Here is a 21,530-nt window from a genome sequence, read left to right on the forward strand (position 1 = left end):
CTTTTAGTAACTGGCCAATAAATTTGAACAAGAACTTTTTTTATAATGTGTATTTTCATAAAGATGTACAGAAAAGGTGTATATATATATATATTACAACATAAATACGACACCATGCACATTTACTGCTAAATTACCACTTGATACAAAAGCGCGTGTAAAGCGTTTAACAAACTGGGACTTCCTTAAAAACAGCCTTCCACTGAAGCTTTGCACCTAAAAGCAAAGAATGAAATCAAACTGAAGACTAGGGTCTTAAAATAGTTCGAACAACATCTTCAAATGCTGCTGGCAAATCTGCCTATCAAATATCAAATAGATATTAAAGCTGTCGGATCAGTTATTACATTCAGCTGACACACACGTACAAAACAAAATAATACTGACACTTTGGGTTGGCTATACGTGTTCAACTCCAAAAGCCCTTTAGTGCAAAAGAGTTCTCAAAACTGAAACTCAAAGACGACAGTCACCAAACTTGAGGAAACACGGCGGAGAACAAACCCAAAAATCAAAAAAGCAACGTCTGCTGGGTGGGATCATGTGATCTAGTGTCAAGTTCAAGTGTCTTTGTGGACGGAGATGTTTCCCAGAACTGTGCTCAGGTGGTGTCGTCATCCATCTACCGGAAACGGCCTACGAAACATGCGTCAGAGTCTTCTCAAGAGATACGTCATGTTCACTAGTATTTGGAAATCAGAAATCCCCTCGAACATATCAAGTAACAGACAGTCGTGTAAGTACAGGAGGACATTTGCTGGACATCTGCGATTCACTCAGCAATGGGCTATCAAAAGGACGACGTTTGATATAGATTAGCTGGTTAGCGAAGTATTAAGGCCTAGAGCTGCGAGGAAACATCCTTTGGAAAATATACTACACACAAAATTAGTAATATCGTGAAACCTACGAGTGTCTCTTGAAGGAAGGTTGAAGGGAGACGGCTGTGGTCGGTACAGTTCACTGAGTATCTAAGCAGCAGTGTATTTACAAGAACGACATTCGTTTATTGGGTTTCATCTCCCAATAAATATTTCCCTTTTGAGTCACAGTCTTGTGCCACTTTAGTTCCAGGTCTCCAGCCATTCTCTCTGAAGAACATGTGGAAGAGGCACTTCTTGATGGAGTTTGTTCCTTAGGTTTCCCTTCTCCTCTTGTCGTTCAGTGTTGCGTATTGTTCATAGTTTTTGGTTATCTGTCCATACGCCACATTGCGGTTCCTCAGGGGCCTGATGTGAGGAGGCACTTGGTAACATGGATTTTGAGGGGTCAGTAAATGTTATGTCATCAAAATGGGCTTTTGTCTCACCTCCAGAATATCTAAAAAAGAAACAATGGAGCCACTTAGCCACTACAATTCACGGGTATAAGAGATGCAAAAGAAGCATGTTTGTATGGAGGGCAGGTGTGCTGTACCTGTGGTGATGCGATGCAAAGGAAGTGTCACGTAGGTGAGATGGGAATATAACAGAAAATACTCCTCTTTTCGGTTCAGCTTGAGCCAAGAACCGACCAGCGAGCGGCCAGTTCCTGACAGAGAGCGGGAGCGCAAGTTTGAGGCGTTGCACAAGTCTGAGGAAAGAGGAAAGCACCTTTAATTTCACTTCAAAACTGAAACTATCACTGTTACAAGGAAGGAATGCTTTTCCCTCCACAAAACTGTATGCATATGTGACACTGGACCACAAAACCATTTTTCGAAATTGCTGAATAAATAAGCTTTCCATTTTGAGGTTTGTTATGGTAGGACAATATTTGGCCTAGATATAACTATATGAAAATCTGGAATCTGAGGGGGCAAAAAAATCTAAATACTGAGAAAATCGCCTTTAAAGTTGTCCAAATAAAGTTCTTAGCAATGCATATTACTAATCAAAAATTAAGTTTTGATATATTTACAGTAGGAAATTTACTAAATATCTTCATGGAACATGATCTTTAATGTCCTAATGATTTTTGGCATAAAATAAAAATCAATCATTTTGACCCATACAATGTATTTTTGGCTATTGCTACAAATATACCCCAGCGACTTAAGAGTTTAAGGTTTTAAGGTTTTGTGGTCCAGGGTCACATAATTGTTTTTATTTCTTCCTGTTTAAAACTAGGGCTGGCAATAAACTAGACACAATTAATCTCAAGATTACAGTCAGAATGAAAATAAATATATAAAGCAAATATATATTTGAAGGAAGTACTGTGTAACCGTTTTTCCGAATTTTTTTTAAAGTAAAAAACAAACAAAAAAAATGTGTCTTTTGTTAAGGACCCCCGCAGATAACATGCAGGGAATAAATAGTGCACAAGATTTACTCATTTGTTCCTTGTTTAATTAAATCATGTGCACAATTATTATATCGAGCGATTTACTTAATTAATTTTCAGTAAATCTTGCGGACAATATAATAATTCGGTCCCTTGTTTTAAGTAAATCGTGTGCACGATATAATAATTTCTTCCCTTGTTTTAAATCATGCACACAATATAATAATTTGGTCCCTTGTTTTAAGTAAATCGTGCGCACGATATAATAATTTGGTCCCTTGTTTTAAGTAAATTGTGCACTCAAAACAAGAATTCTTTCTGTCCACATTCTCTGTTGCTGCTGTTATGTTATTGCAATTGTTATGTTACTGACAGAGACACTTTAATTTTAACTTTTATTTTGAGTTGGGAATGACTTATACACACATTCTCAAAAGCCTTGCAGCATTGTATGGAATCATTTTAAAAGATATAGGCATCTACACCGGAGAGAATATGGACAGGAAGTAGAACAAATTACTAGTTCATTCGCACAATTTTATTTAAAACGAAGGAACAAATTATTATATTGAGCACACAATTTACAAATTATTATTTCATGAACACGATTTAGAAAATGTCATGTGTGGGCCTCCGTATTTTGTAAATATCAATTTTAGATATGCTGCATTTAATTTTATATATATTTAAATATCAAAACTGTTCAATACTGTTAAATGCGAGTACTGTCCCAGTATGTCTGTGTACCTTCATCATCCTCTTCTCTGAAAAACTCCTCACTGTCATTTGCTGAGTGTGATTTCTTCATCTCAGCGATTCGGTTTCTGGGCACTTTCCGGCGGAGTGAAGGTGAGAAGAAGGAGGGTCTGTTTTTTTCCGGGGTCGGGGGAGTGCTGAAAGATGTCACCTACGAGGAAAACAGGGCTATCAATTACTTTGAAAATTATGTAACTACATATGATGTAATTAATTTACTTTTTTAATGCAGAGAACAAATGTAAATGATTCAGTATTTATGCATCACTTGAAAACATCTAATGAATTGGGAACAGAAATTGGGTTTAACTGACCCTCTCGTGAAGAGGGGAGTCTTGGTCCTCTTCAGTGCCGCAGGGTGAGGTGTCTCCAGTGGGCACTCGACTCACAGCCATCTCAGCATGACCTTTCCCCTGAGGACCCTTCATCCGCACAAACTCCATGTTGTTGTACTTGTAGAAGCCGAATGACATCCGCTGGGCCATCTTAGCTGCCACACTTACCTATAAAAACATACCATGAAACACACACCAGAAGCAAATGTAACAAATGTTTGGACAAATGTAAAAGGAAACATACCCGGTTATCATAGACCTTCTTTAGGGCCTCGTAGCGGATGGAGCCCTGGAAGATGACGCCCTGGAATGTGTTGCTTTTGTCACTGGCCACCAGCTCCACACAAACCATTTCACCTTCTCCAACAGTCATATCGTTGAACACCTGCCCAACACACACAACAATCACAGCCAATGATGACAACTGACTCAATGACTTTAACAATCAGCGATTGGCTCTTTCATTTAGAAGGCGGGACTTTTCCACCATATTGCGCATTGCAGTTTCTCCCATTCATGAGTATAGGAGTGAACCGTCTTTGTATTTCTATAGTCTTTGGTATAATTCAGCAGCCACTCAGCCCTGTGTAACAGGAGGAAAGCACACTTTGTCTTAAAACTGCATGCAGTGCAATGTTTATGAGCGGAAGCATTATCATAACATTACACAGCATGACACACCATGATTTTAATCTGATCAGCATGGAGGGGCTGATGAATCAAAGTACAAACAGACCATAAGATAGAACTATCATGACTGTCTGGCAGTGAGAAGCAGGGTTATTATGGTTAACTAAAACAAAGACCTTAAAAAACATGTTCATTTCTTGAAATAAAATAAACATAAATGGAACTAAAATATATATTTTTAAAAAAGCCTTAAGAATTTTTAGTAGAACATTTCTGCTTTTCATTTAGCTTAAACGGAAGTACTAAACTTACTAAAATTTAACTAAAAAATTAAAAAAGAAAATCTAATTAAAAATATTAAAACTAGAATAGCATACACCGTATCAATGACACTAAAATAACACTGGTGAGAAAACAATTAAAAATAATCTTATGTTGACGTGTTGTCACACATTTTACTTCAGTGAATTTCAAGACTGTGCGCATCCCAATTCACATACTTATGCCGTATTCTCTTCTCTGCCCTTTTGTAGTATAAATAGTAAAAAAGCACCTTAAACACATGGATGATGCACTTAACTGGAAAAAAAAAAAAAAAAAGTGTTGAACTTTGGAACTTTTTTGGATCTTCTGAAACCAACATACAATTCACTGCTTGAACATTTATGATTTAAAAACTCAGTGTGAGCTACGTAGCAACAACCCCAGGAAAACCACGTAAACCTGTCCAACCTGTTCGTACACACCTCGGAAAGATATGACTTCGATATGATCTCAGAACATATAGTTTATTTCCTTATGTTTGATGACACGCTTGTCTCTTCTTTGATTAATCTGATGTTGCAGTACACAGCTCTTGAAATGACCAGCAGTTTCGATCTAGCACCATAATGTGATTTGAGAGCTTAAATAAAGGTTACCTCCTCAAAGTTGTCAATCATGAAGAAGATGTTGGGGTAGCTCATTTTTGACTCCTCCCCTTTGCTGTCCATTGGGTGTTTGCTTGGAGAGGCAAACACTTGCTGTAAATAAAAAAAAAAAAAAAAAAATTTAATTCACAGAAATAACATTAAATCATTTAGCTATGATATGTCTGTGTTATTACCCTTACAAGGAAGCAAACTCTTCTTGTTTAGTTCGGGTTTCGGTTTAGATGTTTATAATGTGGAAAGAATGTATGCTTTCTAAAGATATTTATCAGACATTTTGGAGATGCTTGTGTACTATCTGGTTGTGTCAGTTGGGAAGTAAGTACACCACAAGTGTGACTGTGGTGTAGCTTCTAGTCTATGGTTTTTATAATAACAGCTGACTGAATGGTTTAACTATCAACCCTGTTACGAGTAAACTGATGTTTCATGCTTTAAATTTTAAGTATTAAACTACAATGTGCAGTTTTATAACCTAGTTACAACCTTAGCCTAGTAACAGCCAAGACTGTTACTGTGACTTTGTATAAACAAGGCATTAGACTAATAATGCATGACTGAAGGCCCGTTCACACCAAGCACGATAACTATAAGGATAACGATAAAAATATAGTTCTAAAAATCGTTCTCAATTTTAAAGAATAGCAGAAGTCCACACCACAGCTATGCACAGCAGGGCACAGAGAAACTATATAATTGGAATCACTCTCAGAGCGATTTTTTCCAGCTGATGAACGATGCAAACATTGACACCCAATCAGAATCCATCCTGCTATGAGCTCGAGAATTTAAAGCGAGTGTGCGCTTAGAATAAACAAATGATATTGTCTGCTGGTGTGGACGCTAATATTGTTACCTTTATAGTTATGTTCTTGGTGTGAACGGGGCTTAAACTGTCAACTCTGTTACTTTTTTTTTTTTTTTTAAACAACTGGTTACTAAAAAGCAGCTTAAATGATCTAGTAATAAAGGCCTTCTGGTGTCAATCTTCAGCTAAGGCTAATAATGAATAACTGCAAGACTCTCAACCCTGTTACTATGATTTTGTGCAGAAAACACCTTATTTTGACAAGTATATACAATTCCTTTTATAATACTCACCTTCTAGTATCATAACCCTGAATTTAGACTAAAGATGGCTAACTAAACTGAAAGACTTCATACTGTGTTACCTTGCATCTGAACTGCATAATTATATCCCAACACACAAACTGCATAAATGTTGTCTCACCTGGGATTTCTTTTTGTGGATGTGGATGTCTCCTGCATCTGAGCGTGTGCAAACTGCACATGTGACCACATAGTCCAGCTGTGGGACAAAAAGACTATAAGCAAAACTACATCAAAAAGACATTTTGAAAACTTCTGTCTCAGAGAAATAGTCTTTGGTTTATTGTTTATATTTCAGAGCAATTAATTGTGTTTACATTGCGCCTCATAGCGTCTGATCACTGAGGTTTGCTTACGTTCTGCAGGATGAGATTGAGATAGACACTCTCCTCCCAGTCGATGTCAGGATCACCGAGTCCAGGCAGCTTTTTAGAGTCTCTTCTGTAAACCTCGACCTCCACCTGAAACCAACACAAGTCATAGTAAATCAAATCCCAATTCAGATGCTTCACACTTTTGCTTTGATAGGACAGGAATTTTTGGTGGAACATCTGATTCTCCTTTGCATTCAGTTTAGTTAGTGTCATATGGGACATGTTAAAACAGCCAGATGAAACGGAATTGACCTATCGGTAAGCCCCGCCCCCCTTAGTTACTGTTGAACAACAGAGTTGCTCACTGTCCTACAATGACAGCTACAGTGTGAAAACCTTGTTTCCAACGATGTTTTTGCACAATTTTGGACACAGAAGGCCACCAAATGGGAATTAAATATTCCATGGAGGGATTTATAAAATATTTAAAAATAAATACAGTGGGTAACTCGAAGGAGGGTTTACAGATCACAATGCAAGCGGGAGAAGTCTCATATACAGTCAGTCATCACGATCGCGGATGACAACATGCAGGATCAACACTGTTCATGTATCGCAGGTTATGATTAAATTAATGTACATTTAACCAGTTTAATATGTAGAGGCACTGAAATGTAGACCTTCGTTTATGTGTTTTTGACCTACACTGTACAAGATGCGAGAACAGTCCGCTATTTAAGTTTGTACGTTAGCATGGACTCACTAACTTTAACGTTAGCTAGTTTTAGCCAGAGATACCTTGCTAAAGCATAAGATAAAATTAACGTTCTGCTTGAGCAGATGAAAATTGTAACTTAATGAGTGTATGACAACCAGAAAATGAATGTTTTTGTCTTCATTTGTATTGAGGTGAATACTTAGGGACATATTGCTCTGTTTTGTTTGGATTCAGGAAATGTAATAAATATATTATATTACCCATCCTCTCAGGATACCTGGAATCAGTGTTACACAGGCACATTGTTTTTCCATTTTTGAAGCATAAACCCCATAAAACCGATGCGAGCTTCGGATCTTCCAATGTTTCTCTATGGCACTGAAACCTAAAGATGTCCAAGTTCCGCTCCCCATGCAACTGATACTCGACTGCCATGCTAGTCTGCGTTCGAGGGGAAGGACTTACCGATAGGTCAATTGTTCTCACACACTTATTTCTAACCTTTTTTGGTGAGCTCAAATTTTCATAACATGACATTATTAATGTAGGCAAAGATTAACCATCTTGGAAAGTTTGTTTAGCTTTAGCAAGTACTTTTAAATGCCAACTATTAAGATGCACCGATTGCATTAAAGATGCGATTTTCTTGGCTAATTCTGATTTCCGATTTTTGCCGATCCCGATTTTCTTTCTAAGAATTATATTTGACAGCATATAAAAACAAAATTTGCCTTTTTTTTCCAATGCAAAAAAATTATTTACATAATAAAATAAATTATTTCCCCTAATCTGGACTAAGTAACAGATGTTCTCTCACTTAATCAACTCTATAAATAAAGTGCTCCGTGACTCTGTGCTCTGTAGAAATGAGTAGCTGTATTAACAAAACAGATGCCACTTCCCACTGTTTACAAATGGGCATTTTTTTCCCTAATCTTATTAAATGTATGTGTCATCTTTCACATCAAATCAATTAATTCAGTTAGAATAATAAGAAACTGTTACCATTCAAATGAAATCAGTTTCAACAAACTCCATCTCTCCACAGCAGGAAACACAGAAGCTGCATCTGAAGTGGCATTAGATGTATTTACACAGACTGTTTGATGACGCTGAGGTGCCATAAATGCATTTACACCGCAAAATTGCAAATGCATAAATGATGTTATAAGTAATGTTAAATTATGTTTTAAATCATTTTTAAATATACAAATAAGAAATGATGGGGAAAATGCAATTATACTTTTATGCAATATAAAACCAAACCACCAGTGGTTGGCAGCAAATTGTTTTAATGAGAGAGTCATTTATTCATTCATTCAACCGATTCGTTCAAATGGCTGATTCATTCTGAAATGGGTAACTGAATCCTTGACTCACTTGATTCATTCAAAAACGTGTATTAGCGACCTAATGAAAATGCTACAGTTTATACGTTGCAGTGCTCAAAAAAGCTAGGGCATGCATGAAGCTCTCTAACTATCAGGTGTTAAATTTTCAGATCCATTCTCTCAGTTTTCACCTCTACTCTGAAAATTAATAGGTTCATCTCACCTTCTTCCCTTCTGTGTTGTCTGCACTGACATAGGAGAGCTTGCGGCGCACATAGAAAAGCATATCATCCTGACGTGGTGCCCATTTCTCCATGAAGTATGTGGAGAACATCCATGTCCAGAACACTATGCGGTCATCCTTGAAGCATCCTTAACAAAAAAACAAGAATCCAGTTTAATACAATTAATTTCATACATTTTCATAATCTCTCATCAAAAATTTTTATAAATTGCTTCACCTCTGAAATTACTTTCTTTTTCCACTGTATGAAAAATATTAAACTAATTAAAATTGTCATTTAGTTATTGTTTTAGCAATTCTTGCATTCATTCCAATATGAAAAGCCCACTTTTCACCATCCAATTCCCAAAGAATAACATGGATACATAAATAGATTAATATATGATCACAAGGTTTAAAAACATTTTTGAAACAATTCAAAAGACATTTAATTCAGTGTCTTGTTCAGTGCAATTGTACGTGTGATTGGTGACATCTTTATTGATGCAAATGAGCCATTTAGATTTGTTCTATGTCAATCAATCGAGACTGAGAGTTGTTCAGAAACCTGGAACGCTTCCAGATCTGCAACAGCACCCTGTCAGCTAAAAAGGGACTACTGTAGTGCTTCAGTAACTCCTAACATGACATTTACTTCCATGGTTATCAATCTACAAAAAAAAAAAAGAGAGAAATGATCACAGGACTTGGACTTCCACATCCCCATTTAGAAAGAGGAAGATACTGATGGATATCTGATCAGTTCTGCCTGAGGATCCATTACTCAACAAGCTTAAAGCGATATATCACAAAAAATGAAAACCATCATTTACTTAGCCTCAAGTTGTTCCGCTGTATGAATTTCTTTCTTCTGCTGAACACATAAGAAGATATTTTGAAGAATGTAGGTAACCAAACTGTTGCTGGTCCCCATTGCCTTCCATAGAAAGAAATTCATTCAGATTTGGAACAACTTGAGTGTGTGTGTGAGAGTGAATGATAACAGAGTTTTCAGTTCTGGGTGAACTATCCCTTTAAGCTTGTTAATCCTTGTTAATCATGTAGAACTGAACAAATATTTATCAGTATATAAATCCCACTACTATGTTTTAAATCCATGAGCTGAGATTACTTCAGACTTGTCCTGGTCAGTTAATTTGTTTGTTATGAAAGATGAAGTCTATGAGATATCACGGTGAAGTCCAGTATCTCTGACCTTTAAACAGACGTTACAGAATAACAGCAACAGACAAACGTCGACACTATCTGCCCGCCAGCACAACAACATTGCAACCTACTTCATTTTTCTCTTCAGTTCTTTTAAAGTTACTGAAACATTTCAGTTCTTCTAATAACAAATGGCAACTTCTATAGAATTTAATCAGAGTAGATTCATTTGAATTGGAGATTCAGAAGTCATTTGAGTAATTCTGTAAAGGCCTTAAGGTCTAATTTTAATGTTCAGGGGCTTTTGTCTGGGGGCTGCAAAATGATTAATCTTGATTAATTGCATTCAAAATAAAAGTTTGTTTACATACTATGTGTGTGTACTGTGTATATTTATTATGTGTATATAAATACACACACATAGATGAATATATTTTTAAAAATATTTGTATGTATACAGTATATATTTATACTCGTATATAATTTATTTGATATATAAATATACATATTTTATATATATAAATCTAACATATTTTCCCTTAATATATAAATGTATGTGTGTGTATTTATATATAATGTGTACACACACATATAGTATGTAAACATAAACTTTTATTTTGAATGCGATTAATCACGATTAATCGTTTCACAGCCCTACTTTTGTCCACTGGTAATTTGTGGAAATCTTTTCAATATTTTCTTGGGTACATCATATAGTTTCTAAGCTACTGTTACTGTCTAATTCCTAGTACCGAGTAAGATCATCACAGATCTGTTCCTTAAACAGAGCTTGCTTGGTTAATTGGATAATTTCAGGATAACTTGGCATAAAGTTGCAATATTTACTGCTATAGATATAACAGGTTTCCTATATGATATCTTTAAATGGTAACAACTGGATGAAGGGATGCAACATTTTAAAATAAGATTATTCAGTTAATTTAGTTAGTGGAGTTGGTTAATACTGTACCTTTACAACATTTATTATTGTTGGTTAATGGTAAAATCTACATTTTTGCCATTTTAGATGTTTAACATTTTAGATGTTTAACATTTTATGTTGTGTAAATTAACATTGGTCAATGCATTATGAACAAGCACAATGAGCAATATTATAACTTAGCATTACATATATGATTAGTTTATAATACATAGTGCATTATTAACTAACGTTAATGGAATGAACCATAAAGTGTTACCAGAAAAGACGCGTGCCATCAAAGACAGCAAGAGATACTAGACGTGCCAGTTGTACCAGAGGAAGAGGTTCACAAAAGCAGAAGTGAAGAACTGTGCAAAACGCCAAACATTAACAATGTGTCGCACAGAGAATGAAACATTTAAAAGGGACAAATCATCAAGAAAAGATGACAGAGAGAGAGAAGCACAGTCAAGGACCACATCGTAATCAAAGATGTTCTGAAAAAAATGGCTAAAATTACTTTCCTTTGTGCAGTCTGGCTCATTTGAGCGAGGAGAACTGAAATATCTAGAGTATATGGTTTAGAATGAATAAGAGCGAGTCACTGAAACGTGTTTGTTGTGAACTTAGATGATGAATTTGTGTGTGACTCAAGTTACTCAGTAATCACAAGAACTCTGACCCTGACAACAAGACAGTAGTGATATGTGACCCTGGACCACAAAACCAGTCTTAAGTCGCTGGGGTATATTTGTAGCAATAGCCAACAATACATTGTATGGGTCAAAATGATCCATTTTTATTTTATGCCAAAAATCATTAGGATATTAAGTAAAGATCATATTCCATGAAGATATTTAGTGAATTTCCTACCGTAAACATATCAAAACTTAATTTTTGATTAGTAATATGAATTGCTAAGAACTTCATTTAGACAACTTTAAAGGTGATTTTCTCAGTATTTAGATTTTTTGCACCCTCAGATTCCAGATTTTCAAATAGTTGTATCTCGGCCAAATATTGTCTGATCCTAACAAACCATACATCAATGGAAATATTATTTATTCCACTTTCAGATGATGTAGAAATCTCAATTTCGAAAACTGACACTTAAGACTGGTTTTGTGGTCCAGAGTCACATATGAGAGCAGCTATAGGATCTCTCCTTAGGGAATTTTCAGGATTTCAGTACAGAAAAGCTGGTCTTAATGGGGACAAACAGGTGCACTTTTAAAATATGAACCAACCAGAGTCAGTAGAACCTCAGCTTGCCCTTAAATTACCCTGTAGAAACCACCTAACATGACCAAAACAATCATCAAAACACTTTCCAACAGGATGGAAAATCCCCAAGCCAAAGGAAATATCAATGAAATCAATCAGCCAAAATGTAGTTTAACAAGGAATTTTATAAACATTTGGTCTAGTCGGCATTATACATTACACCGCCATGCCATTTTCAACAAGTGTTAGCTAAGAAAGAATTGATTATTATGATTTAATCAACCATAACAAAGTATCGAAAACATTCTGACATATTATCTGATTACACTGACAGACTAAAGGATAGATAGATAGATAGATAGATAGATAGATAGATAGATAGATAGACAGACAGAGATAGATAGATAGATAGATAGATAGATAGATAGATAGATAGATAGATAGATAGATAGATAGATAGATAGATAGATAGATAGATAGACAGACAGACAGACAGACAGACAGATAGATAGATAGATAGATAGATAGATAGATAGACAGACAGACAGACAGACAGACAGACAGACAGATAGATAGATAGATAGATAGATAGATGCTGAAAGGAGTAGACAGGACTATGACATCACAGGCGCGAGAGAGCGGCGGCGGCTCGTGAATTATGATGTCATAGAGGAGCATCAGAAACAAAGCAGATGACCGCGGCCTGTTTTCGCCTTTGATCGTCAGGATAAAAGCGAGTTCTGCGGACGTGAATGAGGACAGGAGCTGTGGCGGGCTCGAGTGTACTGACCCAGTCCGCTGAGGTCCTGTCTGACGGTCAGGCGGTTCCGCTCGTCCGCGATGGCCTTCAGCATGTGCTGCAGGGACTGGTCCGGTTCGGCGGGATCATCGCTCTGACCCGAGAGAGCTGCCATGATGCGCGCGGATGTCATGACACGATCTCACCGTACATGACACAAGCCGAGCACAACAACACCAGCGCTCTGCACTTCCGTCAGCGGCGACGCGTCGCGTCGCGTCGGGAACACCCCGTGCTCGGCCCGTGATGTCACGCCGTAGGGCGTCACTTAAAAGGGGCCACTTCTAATATTGCGCCTCATCTCATAGGTGTTTTATATGGAACAGTAAATTCTTTCTTAATTACATATATATATAATAATTATATGAATATATGATAAATGATCATGTAAATACATTTTCAAAATATATATGTGTGTATTTATATACATAATAAATATAGACAGAACACATATATTATGTAAACAAACAAAAAATCGTTTGACAGCACTAATTATTAGCTTTTCATTAAACTCATAACCCCCCTGCAGTTCTTTCAAAAACCCAGTAATCAAAAAGTATTCTGATTAGCTTACATTACCTAAAAGGTGTAATGCATTACGTTACTAACTAATTTGGAATCAGTAAGGGATTACAGTTTGTAAGTAGGCTAATCTACCCAGCTCTGTCTGTGTGTGTGTGTGTGTGTGTGTGTGTGTGGGTGGGTAGATGGGTGTGGGTTGTTGACATGACATGGCATATTTCACAAAGATGTCACACCAGAGGACAAGGTCTCTTTAAAAAGCAGAAGAGTTTCAGTAACATACCGATTGACTAAGAGACTGAATTTTGTTGGTTAAAATTATTTTTTGTTTTGTTTAAAATACATGTTGATATTGTTTGTATCAAAATCAAACTTTCTTTCTCCTTTGACATGTTCAAAATTAAATAGAAATAATTTAATAACTACCATTGCTGTCCTTTAGTGTGACGTGATGTCCTATGGTGTGACACACATAAAAGAACCACAGATTTATTTTTATCTCACCATATCTTTAAAAAAAAAAAAAACAGTTGAGTATTGCAACAGGGGAGATACAAATATCACTCAACTTAAAATGGTATAATTTTTAGCAGTTTTAAACGAATGACAGCAAAGTTTGTCTTGTTGTCAAAGTTTGTCTTGAAATTGTCCAACAAGTCATGGGGGAAAAATATGTTAATTATAATTTCATATTAAATAAATAGCACTATATGAAAATAAGTGTCTAACAATGAAGATAAATCTCTTACTTGCTATATATGCATTATTAAGAGTTTTTTTTGTTTAGTTTTTTTTCCTTAATTTTTGCTATGTCACACCATAGGACAAATTTATGGTACAGTTCAGTAAAAATGTTTTAAAAAGCAGTGAAAGAATTGATGTGGTTAGTGATCTTTCTCAGAGATCAGACTTCACACTACATAAACATATGCATTTCTGGTAACACTTTACAATAAGGTGTCATTTATTAACATTAGTTAATGTATTAACTAACATGAACAAACAATGAACAGTGCATTTATTACACTATTTATTCATCTTTGTTGATGTTATTTAATGAAAATACAGTTGTTCATTGTTTATTCATGTTAGTTCACAGTGCATTAACTAATGTTAACAAACACAACTTGTGATTTTAATAAATCATTAGTAAATGCTGAAATTAACATTAACTAAGATTAATAAATGCTGTAGAAGTATTGTTCATTCTTAGTTCATGTTTACTAATGTTGTTAACTAATGTTAACTAATGAACCTTATTGTAAAGTGTTACCACATTTCTTTTTCAAAAAGTTTTTTACAAAAAAGCATTTTTACTGCCTATTTGTCAACTACCCATATATATATACTGTATATATATATATATATATATATATATATATACAGTCATGTGAAAAAGTTAGGACACCCTATTCAGGGCTTGCAAAAATTCAAAATCCCTGGTAGCCCTTCGTGCAGGTACTCTTCAGATTTTGGTAGCCCGAAAATTAATTTAACTAGCCCAAATAAAAAATACCTTTTTTTAAAAATATATATAGAAAATCAGATAAGTCTATATGTCAATCAAAAACATTTTCAATACACAAATATCAATGAAAGAATTTTATTTAACTATTTAAATAAAACTATCTGCAGAATTTAAAAAAAAATCCATTTAAGGCAATTTATGAACCTTTTTAAGAGCTGCACAAGTAAAATGAACACTGTATGAGTGGGGTTGGACAATAGTAACATTTTAAGCCATAAAACGACATGATTTACAGTTTAGATACAAGTTTTCACACACACACAAAGAAAAAAAATCATAAGATAGGCACACTGGAAATGCAAATTCACTCTCTGCCACTCTTTGCTTTAGGAGCAAATATAGCGGCTTATCTGGTAACTGCACACAAAGTAGTACTCATATACGCTGCTTTATCAGGCATTTTATAGGCAAGATGAAATGAAAACGCCAATGACGCGTTTCATTCATATTCATACACATGTGAGCGCAAATACAAACACACACAAGCACACACACCCTCCCACCACACACATTCGAATGCAATCATGCACACATATATCTGCACTCATACAGTATACATGTATACATGGCTACACTTTTATATGACCTAATAAATAAATATAGACTGTAAGCACTGAAATAAATGATAAAATCTGAAGACTATTTAATATTTCTGTTCAATAAAACCATTCAAGTGTAAATTATATCATAATTTTAATAAATCATAAATAAGGCAGAACCTATAGGCTATATAGGCCTATAGGCAGAATTATACCCTTTGGTGCATGACGTCCACTGTAGTGGACCGATATATTTTCCGTCACAGAAAAAAAATGTACAAGAGAAATATTGTTAAAATCTGGATGAATCTATTTCTGACATCCTATTTAACTGAAAAATATTTTTTGTACTTGTCTGGTTTTCTGAGAATAAAAGTATTTAACAGTTAACCCAAAGTCCATGGTGCACCCCCTTTTCCCGCCGCCATCTTGAATATATTATGCCAAAAAAAATCTCAAAACAAAAAAATAGATAAAAATACAACAATTAAATGGAATTGTAGACAACACTTTGGGGGTTCGCCAGTTGGTGGTTGGGACATGATGCTACATACTAAATGGTTTAAAACGGCTTCCAAAGTGCATGGCTTCCAGCATGTGTGTCCACTGTAGTGACCTCGATGCATCAGAGGGACCCACGGGAGCCTGGTATTTAAGTTAGCCCGTCGGGCAGGGCAGTGATACATTTTGGTTGCCCGACTGGAAAACGCAATAGCCCCAGGACCGAGCCCTGCTATTGAATTCCATGGTTTTCTGTATCAGGAGATAATAAAAAATTAGCTGGTCCTTGGAAAGTCTTAAAATTTGGAAATAAAGCCTCAGATGAACAATATCACATGACATATCACACAGTGTCATTATTTGATTAACAAAAATAAAGCCAAGATGGGTATATATGTGTGACAAAGTTAGGACACCCTAGGATTCAGTTGCCTGTAGATCCACCTTTAGCAGCAATAACTTGAAGTAATCATTTTCTGTATGACTTTATCAGTCTCTCACATCGTTCTGGAAGAATTTTGGCCCACTCTTCTTTACAACGTTGCTCCGGTTTTTGACTCTGGACTTTGACTCGGCTTTTGCAACACCTTGATTCTCTTCTTTTCAGCTGTTCTGTTGTAGATTTGCTGGTGTGCTTGGGATCATTGTCCTGTTGCATCACCCAATCTTGGCCAAGCTTTAGCTGTTGAACGGATGTCCTCACATTTGACTCTAGAATACTTTGGTATACAGAGGAGTTCATGGGACTGGGAGGTGCCTAGGTCCTGTGGCAACAAAACAAGCCCCAAATCATCAGCCCTCCACCAGCATGTTTGACTTTTGGTATGAGGTGTTTGTTTTCACCAAACGTGCTGCTGTGCATTATGGCCAAACATCTCCACTTTGCTGGGATGTCCACTCCTCTTAGGATTGGTGTCTGTTTTGAATGTCTCCCACTTGTGAATAATCTACCTTACTGTGGAATGATGGACTTCAAATTGTTTGGAAATAGCCTTATTACTCTTCCCAGATTGATGGCAGCAACAATTGCTTCTCTAAGATCATTGCTGATGTCTTAACTCCTTGGCGTTGTGTTAACACACACCTGAAGGCTCCAGACCAGCAAACTGCCAAAACATCTGCTTTTATAGAGATGCTCACACTTGCTGATGATCAGTTAATCAAAGGCATTCGTTTAGCAGTGTCTGACTGCTACTTACCCTCTTATGTTAACAGTAAGGGTGTCCTAATTTTGTCACCCATGGCTTTTCCATTTTGGCTTTATTTTTGTTAAATAAACAATGACACTGTGCAATATGTCATGTGTTCTTGTTCATCTGAGGTTTTATTTTCCAAATTTTAAGACCTGGAAAGAACCATTTTTTATTATGTCCTGATAAGGAAAACCTTATGTTGTTTATTGGCTATTTTTCATATTAATAATTAACATGCAAGAAACTGAGCAGTCTCAAACAAAGGCAACTGAAATTAACATGCAGTTTCTTCAGTGTTTTTATTTAGATTCTCTGTGCTCCCCTCTTGTGTCTGAACCTTGTATTACATTAATAGTTTGCTGGATGTATTTGAATGTGTTTGATATGCAGGCTTAATAAATATTAATACATAGTTATTAATAGTTATCAATATTGCTAATAATAACAGTAATGATTGGTAATTAACATACTTTAAGCATTTTCTGTTAAATAATTTAAACCACAGTGTCCCTTTTTTAATCACAATTTAGTTATATTTGTTATAATGTCTAACATGTTCTCTCTAAAGCGCATTATAATTTTTTTATAGTATTTCTAAAAAGAAAAGGCAGAATTTAGACTGTAATTTCAGTAAATTGTAAATTGAGTTTTCTAATTTGCTGACAATAAATTGTTCTTATGTGATTTCCAATTATATTTAAAATTCACGGCACTGATGTTACTGGTTTATTTCATATTTACTATATTAGCATTCTGATTTCATATCCTACAAAAAGCAAAAAATGACAGCTGTCTGAAATATTTCATTTTTTTATATCAATTGTTGCCACATTAATTCAGAAAATGACATTTCAAATTCTTTTTCAACAATCTATGCTTTAAGTGGTTAGCAGATACAAAGAAAATGCAATGAATGTATGAAATATTCAAATGATGTGCTGCATTTGTTTGAAAAACATTGTTTCGCAATGTACCATCATGTATGGGATAGTAAAATAAGCGGCAAAGACATGACACACTTTAATTCATAAGCAGTTTTATCAGTGTTATCCTGGACATGTGGCTGTTTATATTCATATTAAACACACACATCAATCAGCTAGTGTGCACATACAGCTCAGCACATCAGTACTCACGTACAACCTCAGAAAATACTGAAAAATAAAGACACCGCTCCAAAGCAACCATCTCATTGAGCGCTCAGAACATCAGTGGTAACACTGCCACCTATGAAACTTGTATGCACAGAAGGGCATAAGGCTTCCACATCAGAACATATCAGCACATTATTTAGTACAGTGACATGGACGGTTTCCAACTGAATGAAAAACAAACTGGATGGTTGGAAAAAAGTATCCTTCAAAAGATTTTACTTCAGAAAAATCACACATAAATGTTGTCCATTATTAACTTCATCTGCTGGTTTCACTTCTTACGTAGTAAATACAGGAGACTGGGGCTAGTTGTCACAGGGAATATTGTAATTTTGGAATACAGGTTGAACAAGTGAAATCAAAAGTACACTGACATTTGTCGTTTTTTTAAATGGTTTTTGTGTGCATATGTGCGTGTCAAAATGCTTTAAGAAGAAACATATTACTTCATACAGTGTGACAACATGCCCCTGTATTGAATTGACTGTTTTTGTTTCCAGGACAGTACTGGTGAAAATATCTCAATAGCTTTCTCAAGACTTTAAGGTTTAAGTCTATACAGAAACTGACTTAAAAATAAACCCACCCTGAGAAATAGTCACTAAAGTAAAAAAAACAACAACAAAAAAAACTGACAACTAGCCCAGGTCTGTTCTAATGGACCTGTAATTCTGAATATGAGTAGCACACATTCATTGCGTTTTTTTCACAGATTCTTTTTTTTTTTTTTTTTTTATCTGCTCGTATTAGGCCCGCAACTTACTCCAAGCAAGTATGTAAACAAACACTTCTTCCAAAAATGATCACAATGCAATTGGTAATGCAATGCAAGTGCGAGTGCGTTCTCAGCTTTGCCAAAAGGGGCTCTATAGAACATAAGCGTGAACGGTCTATGGTCCGTTCCAACCAATAAAATAACATGAAATAAAGCAGCAGTCCTGTGGGTGAGGTCAGCTTATAAAGATGATCTCACAGGCATACTGTAATGCACACAACACAGACTGTAGCCTATTAAAAGCACTTCATTGATACACACGTACGCTGCCGAGATGCCTGTTGAAGAACGCATCAAGTTCTAAATATTGTGTACAAACATCTTCAAAATATCTGGTTCACAAAAATTCACAATCATAAATGTGATAAACTGTTGAATGTCAGTATAACATCAGACAGGAAACGTTTTAGAGACGTATGGCATAAGAAAACTGATACAGATGTCTCGGCAACGTTGAGTTTGTGTGCTGTCAGGGTGGCAAAAAAGGCAAAATATCAACAGGAGCCTGAGTCAGACATGTTGTTGTCTGCGTACAAAGTAACTACAAAACACACTCATGACACGTTCTGCTACTGCATCAGCATCAACTATCCACTATCTTTAACAAATTATGAAAAAAATAAAAATGAATAAGTCTGTTAATTAAGCCTGTATTTAAGTGCATAAGTCTGTTAGTGTGGTGTGTGATGCCCTCTGATGGAGAATGATAGTCAGTTACACTTAAATAACCATAATGTGTCAATGATGTATTCACTTTGGCCTCTCATTACGTATTATTGCCAGTCCGATGAATGAAGATCCCTGTTTATTACATTTGTTCACATCTGCACTAAGAATGAACACATATCCAATTACTTCACCACACACAACAACTGTCAACACTGAGAAAAAAACCTTGAATCGAGAGAGAGAGAATAAGAATGAGAAAGAGTAAATTGTTGTAAACTGTTGGAGCAAATTGTTGATATAAAGACAAACAGATATGAACAGATTGTTAGACAGGCAGATCACATAAAGACAGAGTGAGAGCAAGAGATAGTATATAAGTAGTGTATAAAAAGAGAGACATAGCTAGATTGTACAACAGTTTGCTAGACAGAGATATAAACTGACAGATTGTTAGACAGACAGACAAATATAGCCATTGTTAAACAAATATCCTTGTCGGCACAGACAGCTTTGTGGGAAGCGTGCTGACATACAGCGCCATTGTGCTACAGGTGTCCCGAGTTCAAATCCTAACTCGAGGACCTTTCCCGATCCCGCCCCCTTCTCTTTCGCACTTCGCTTCCTGTCAGATCTGGGCCCAGTTGCATAAAAGCTTAAGACTAGTCTTACAAATTAGTCACCCAATTTTTTTCTTTAAAACTGATCATAATTTTTAAAATTCAATTACATAAAAGTATAGATTAGTCTAAATTGAATCCAAAAATTAGACTGATTACCTCTTGGCTAACAGCTAGTTTGTCAAACTCGATGATGAATAGAAAGAGAGACAGAAATAGAGGGAGATAAGAGGCAGAAAGACTAGACAGAAAGACATGAGATTGATAAATAGGTAAGCAGACCAAAAGACAGACTAAGAAAGATGCAGGTAGACATATAGCTAGATAGACAGAAAAATAAACAGGCAGAAATATAGACAGATGCTTAGAAATAGAGGCAGAGAGAAACAAAAAGACTGACAGACACGCAGGCAAATAGTTTGAAAGGCAGAAAGATAGACAGATTCAAGGCTTTAATCTGAAGTGCATCAGTGTTGTTGTCCATCATTTACAAGTAACAACAGACCTTTTATTTACTCTAGAAGTTGTCATTTGTAGAATCTGGTTGCCTTCCCACAAAAGTTCATTAAAGACTTCTAATCAGCAGTTTATTTCTCGGCACCTTTGTCAAACACCACTGATAAACATCTTATCGGATCCCTGAATGAATGGATGATCACGAGCCGTGCCTCCTAATGACCCTGCAATCTCAGTTTCACTGAACACATCCATAAAGGCGCTGTCACACAGCACTCCTTCATCAGCTCATGGCAGTTATTTTATCGGTTCGCTGAACAATGTGCTCGGCTAGCTGTTGTTATCCACTGTCATGTATTTGAGCGCGGCGAAACCATAGCGCCGAGACATATTCTGCTGAAACTCCTCCTTCAGCGTCTTCAGACAAGCACGGTACTGTTTGTTCGAGCGGAACTTGGTGATGTCAAAACTGGGCGCGTGGGGCATGTGGATCATGTAGGCGTTGGGCAGAACCACAAACTCGTACTCCTGAAAATACAACAAAGATCAGTCAATTCACAGAAATTAAGACCATCAACTAAACAAAAAGAGATTTAATGCAGCCTTTTTACATCATAAAGCATCAAATATTACTGAAACTGTCATTCATAGCTCAAGACCATGTAATGTGTATATGTGTATTTATATATACATAATAAATATACACAGTACACACATATATTACGTAAACAAAAACTTTTATTTTGGATGCAATTAATTGCTTGACAGAACTGTTCTTAAAAGAATCATCCAAGAATCATAGTTCATCCAATTCAGTTGTTGAGGGAGTCATTAGACTGATAATTCATTAGAC

At 35.9% G+C, this 21,530-nt stretch overlaps 2 protein-coding genes across 2 annotated transcripts in view; both read right to left on the reverse strand.

Annotated features, from left to right (window-relative positions):
* Nucleotides 1-18: 18 nt before the first annotated feature.
* Nucleotides 19-12,980, reverse strand: kiaa0930. Its single transcript, XM_058772458.1, has 10 exons — nucleotides 12,715-12,980; nucleotides 8,612-8,760; nucleotides 6,382-6,486; nucleotides 6,147-6,224; nucleotides 4,907-5,008; nucleotides 3,601-3,741; nucleotides 3,336-3,524; nucleotides 3,013-3,172; nucleotides 1,417-1,572; nucleotides 19-1,320 (listed from the first exon to the last, which is right to left on the reverse strand). Exons 1-10 carry the CDS (start codon nucleotides 12,854-12,856, stop codon nucleotides 1,280-1,282), a joined length of 1,263 nt encoding a protein of 420 aa, XP_058628441.1. The 5' UTR covers nucleotides 12,857-12,980; the 3' UTR covers nucleotides 19-1,279.
* Nucleotides 12,981-17,810: 4,830 nt separating this feature from the next.
* Nucleotides 17,811-21,530, reverse strand: part of large1 (LARGE xylosyl- and glucuronyltransferase 1) — a 28,329-nt gene continuing 24,609 nt past the window's right edge. Inside the window, exon 16 of the mRNA XM_058773853.1 lies at nucleotides 17,811-21,205. Within this exon, the coding sequence (XP_058629836.1) occupies nucleotides 21,008-21,205 (198 nt within the window). The 3' untranslated portion in view covers nucleotides 17,811-21,007. The remainder of the gene's footprint in view (nucleotides 21,206-21,530) is intronic.

The sequence above is a fragment of the Onychostoma macrolepis genome, chromosome 04 (genome assembly GCF_012432095.1).
Source record: "Onychostoma macrolepis isolate SWU-2019 chromosome 04, ASM1243209v1, whole genome shotgun sequence".
Lineage (NCBI taxonomy): Eukaryota > Metazoa > Chordata > Actinopteri > Cypriniformes > Cyprinidae > Onychostoma > Onychostoma macrolepis.

What these genes read in the sequence shown, in the direction of transcription:
- kiaa0930 (XM_058772458.1), bottom strand. Translation starts at nt 12,856, where the DNA reads ATGACATCCGCGCGCATCATGGCAGCTCTCTCGGGTCAGAGCGATGAT. An exon ending in ACAACACAGAAGGGAAGAAG is followed by an intron (nt 6,487 to 8,611) that starts GTGAGATGAACC and finishes TGTTGGTTTCAG; the next exon opens with GTGGAGGTCGAGGTTTACAG. An exon ending in TCCACAAAAAGAAATCCCAG is followed by an intron (nt 5,009 to 6,146) that starts GTGAGACAACAT and finishes TTTTATTTACAG; the next exon opens with CAAGTGTTTGCCTCTCCAAG.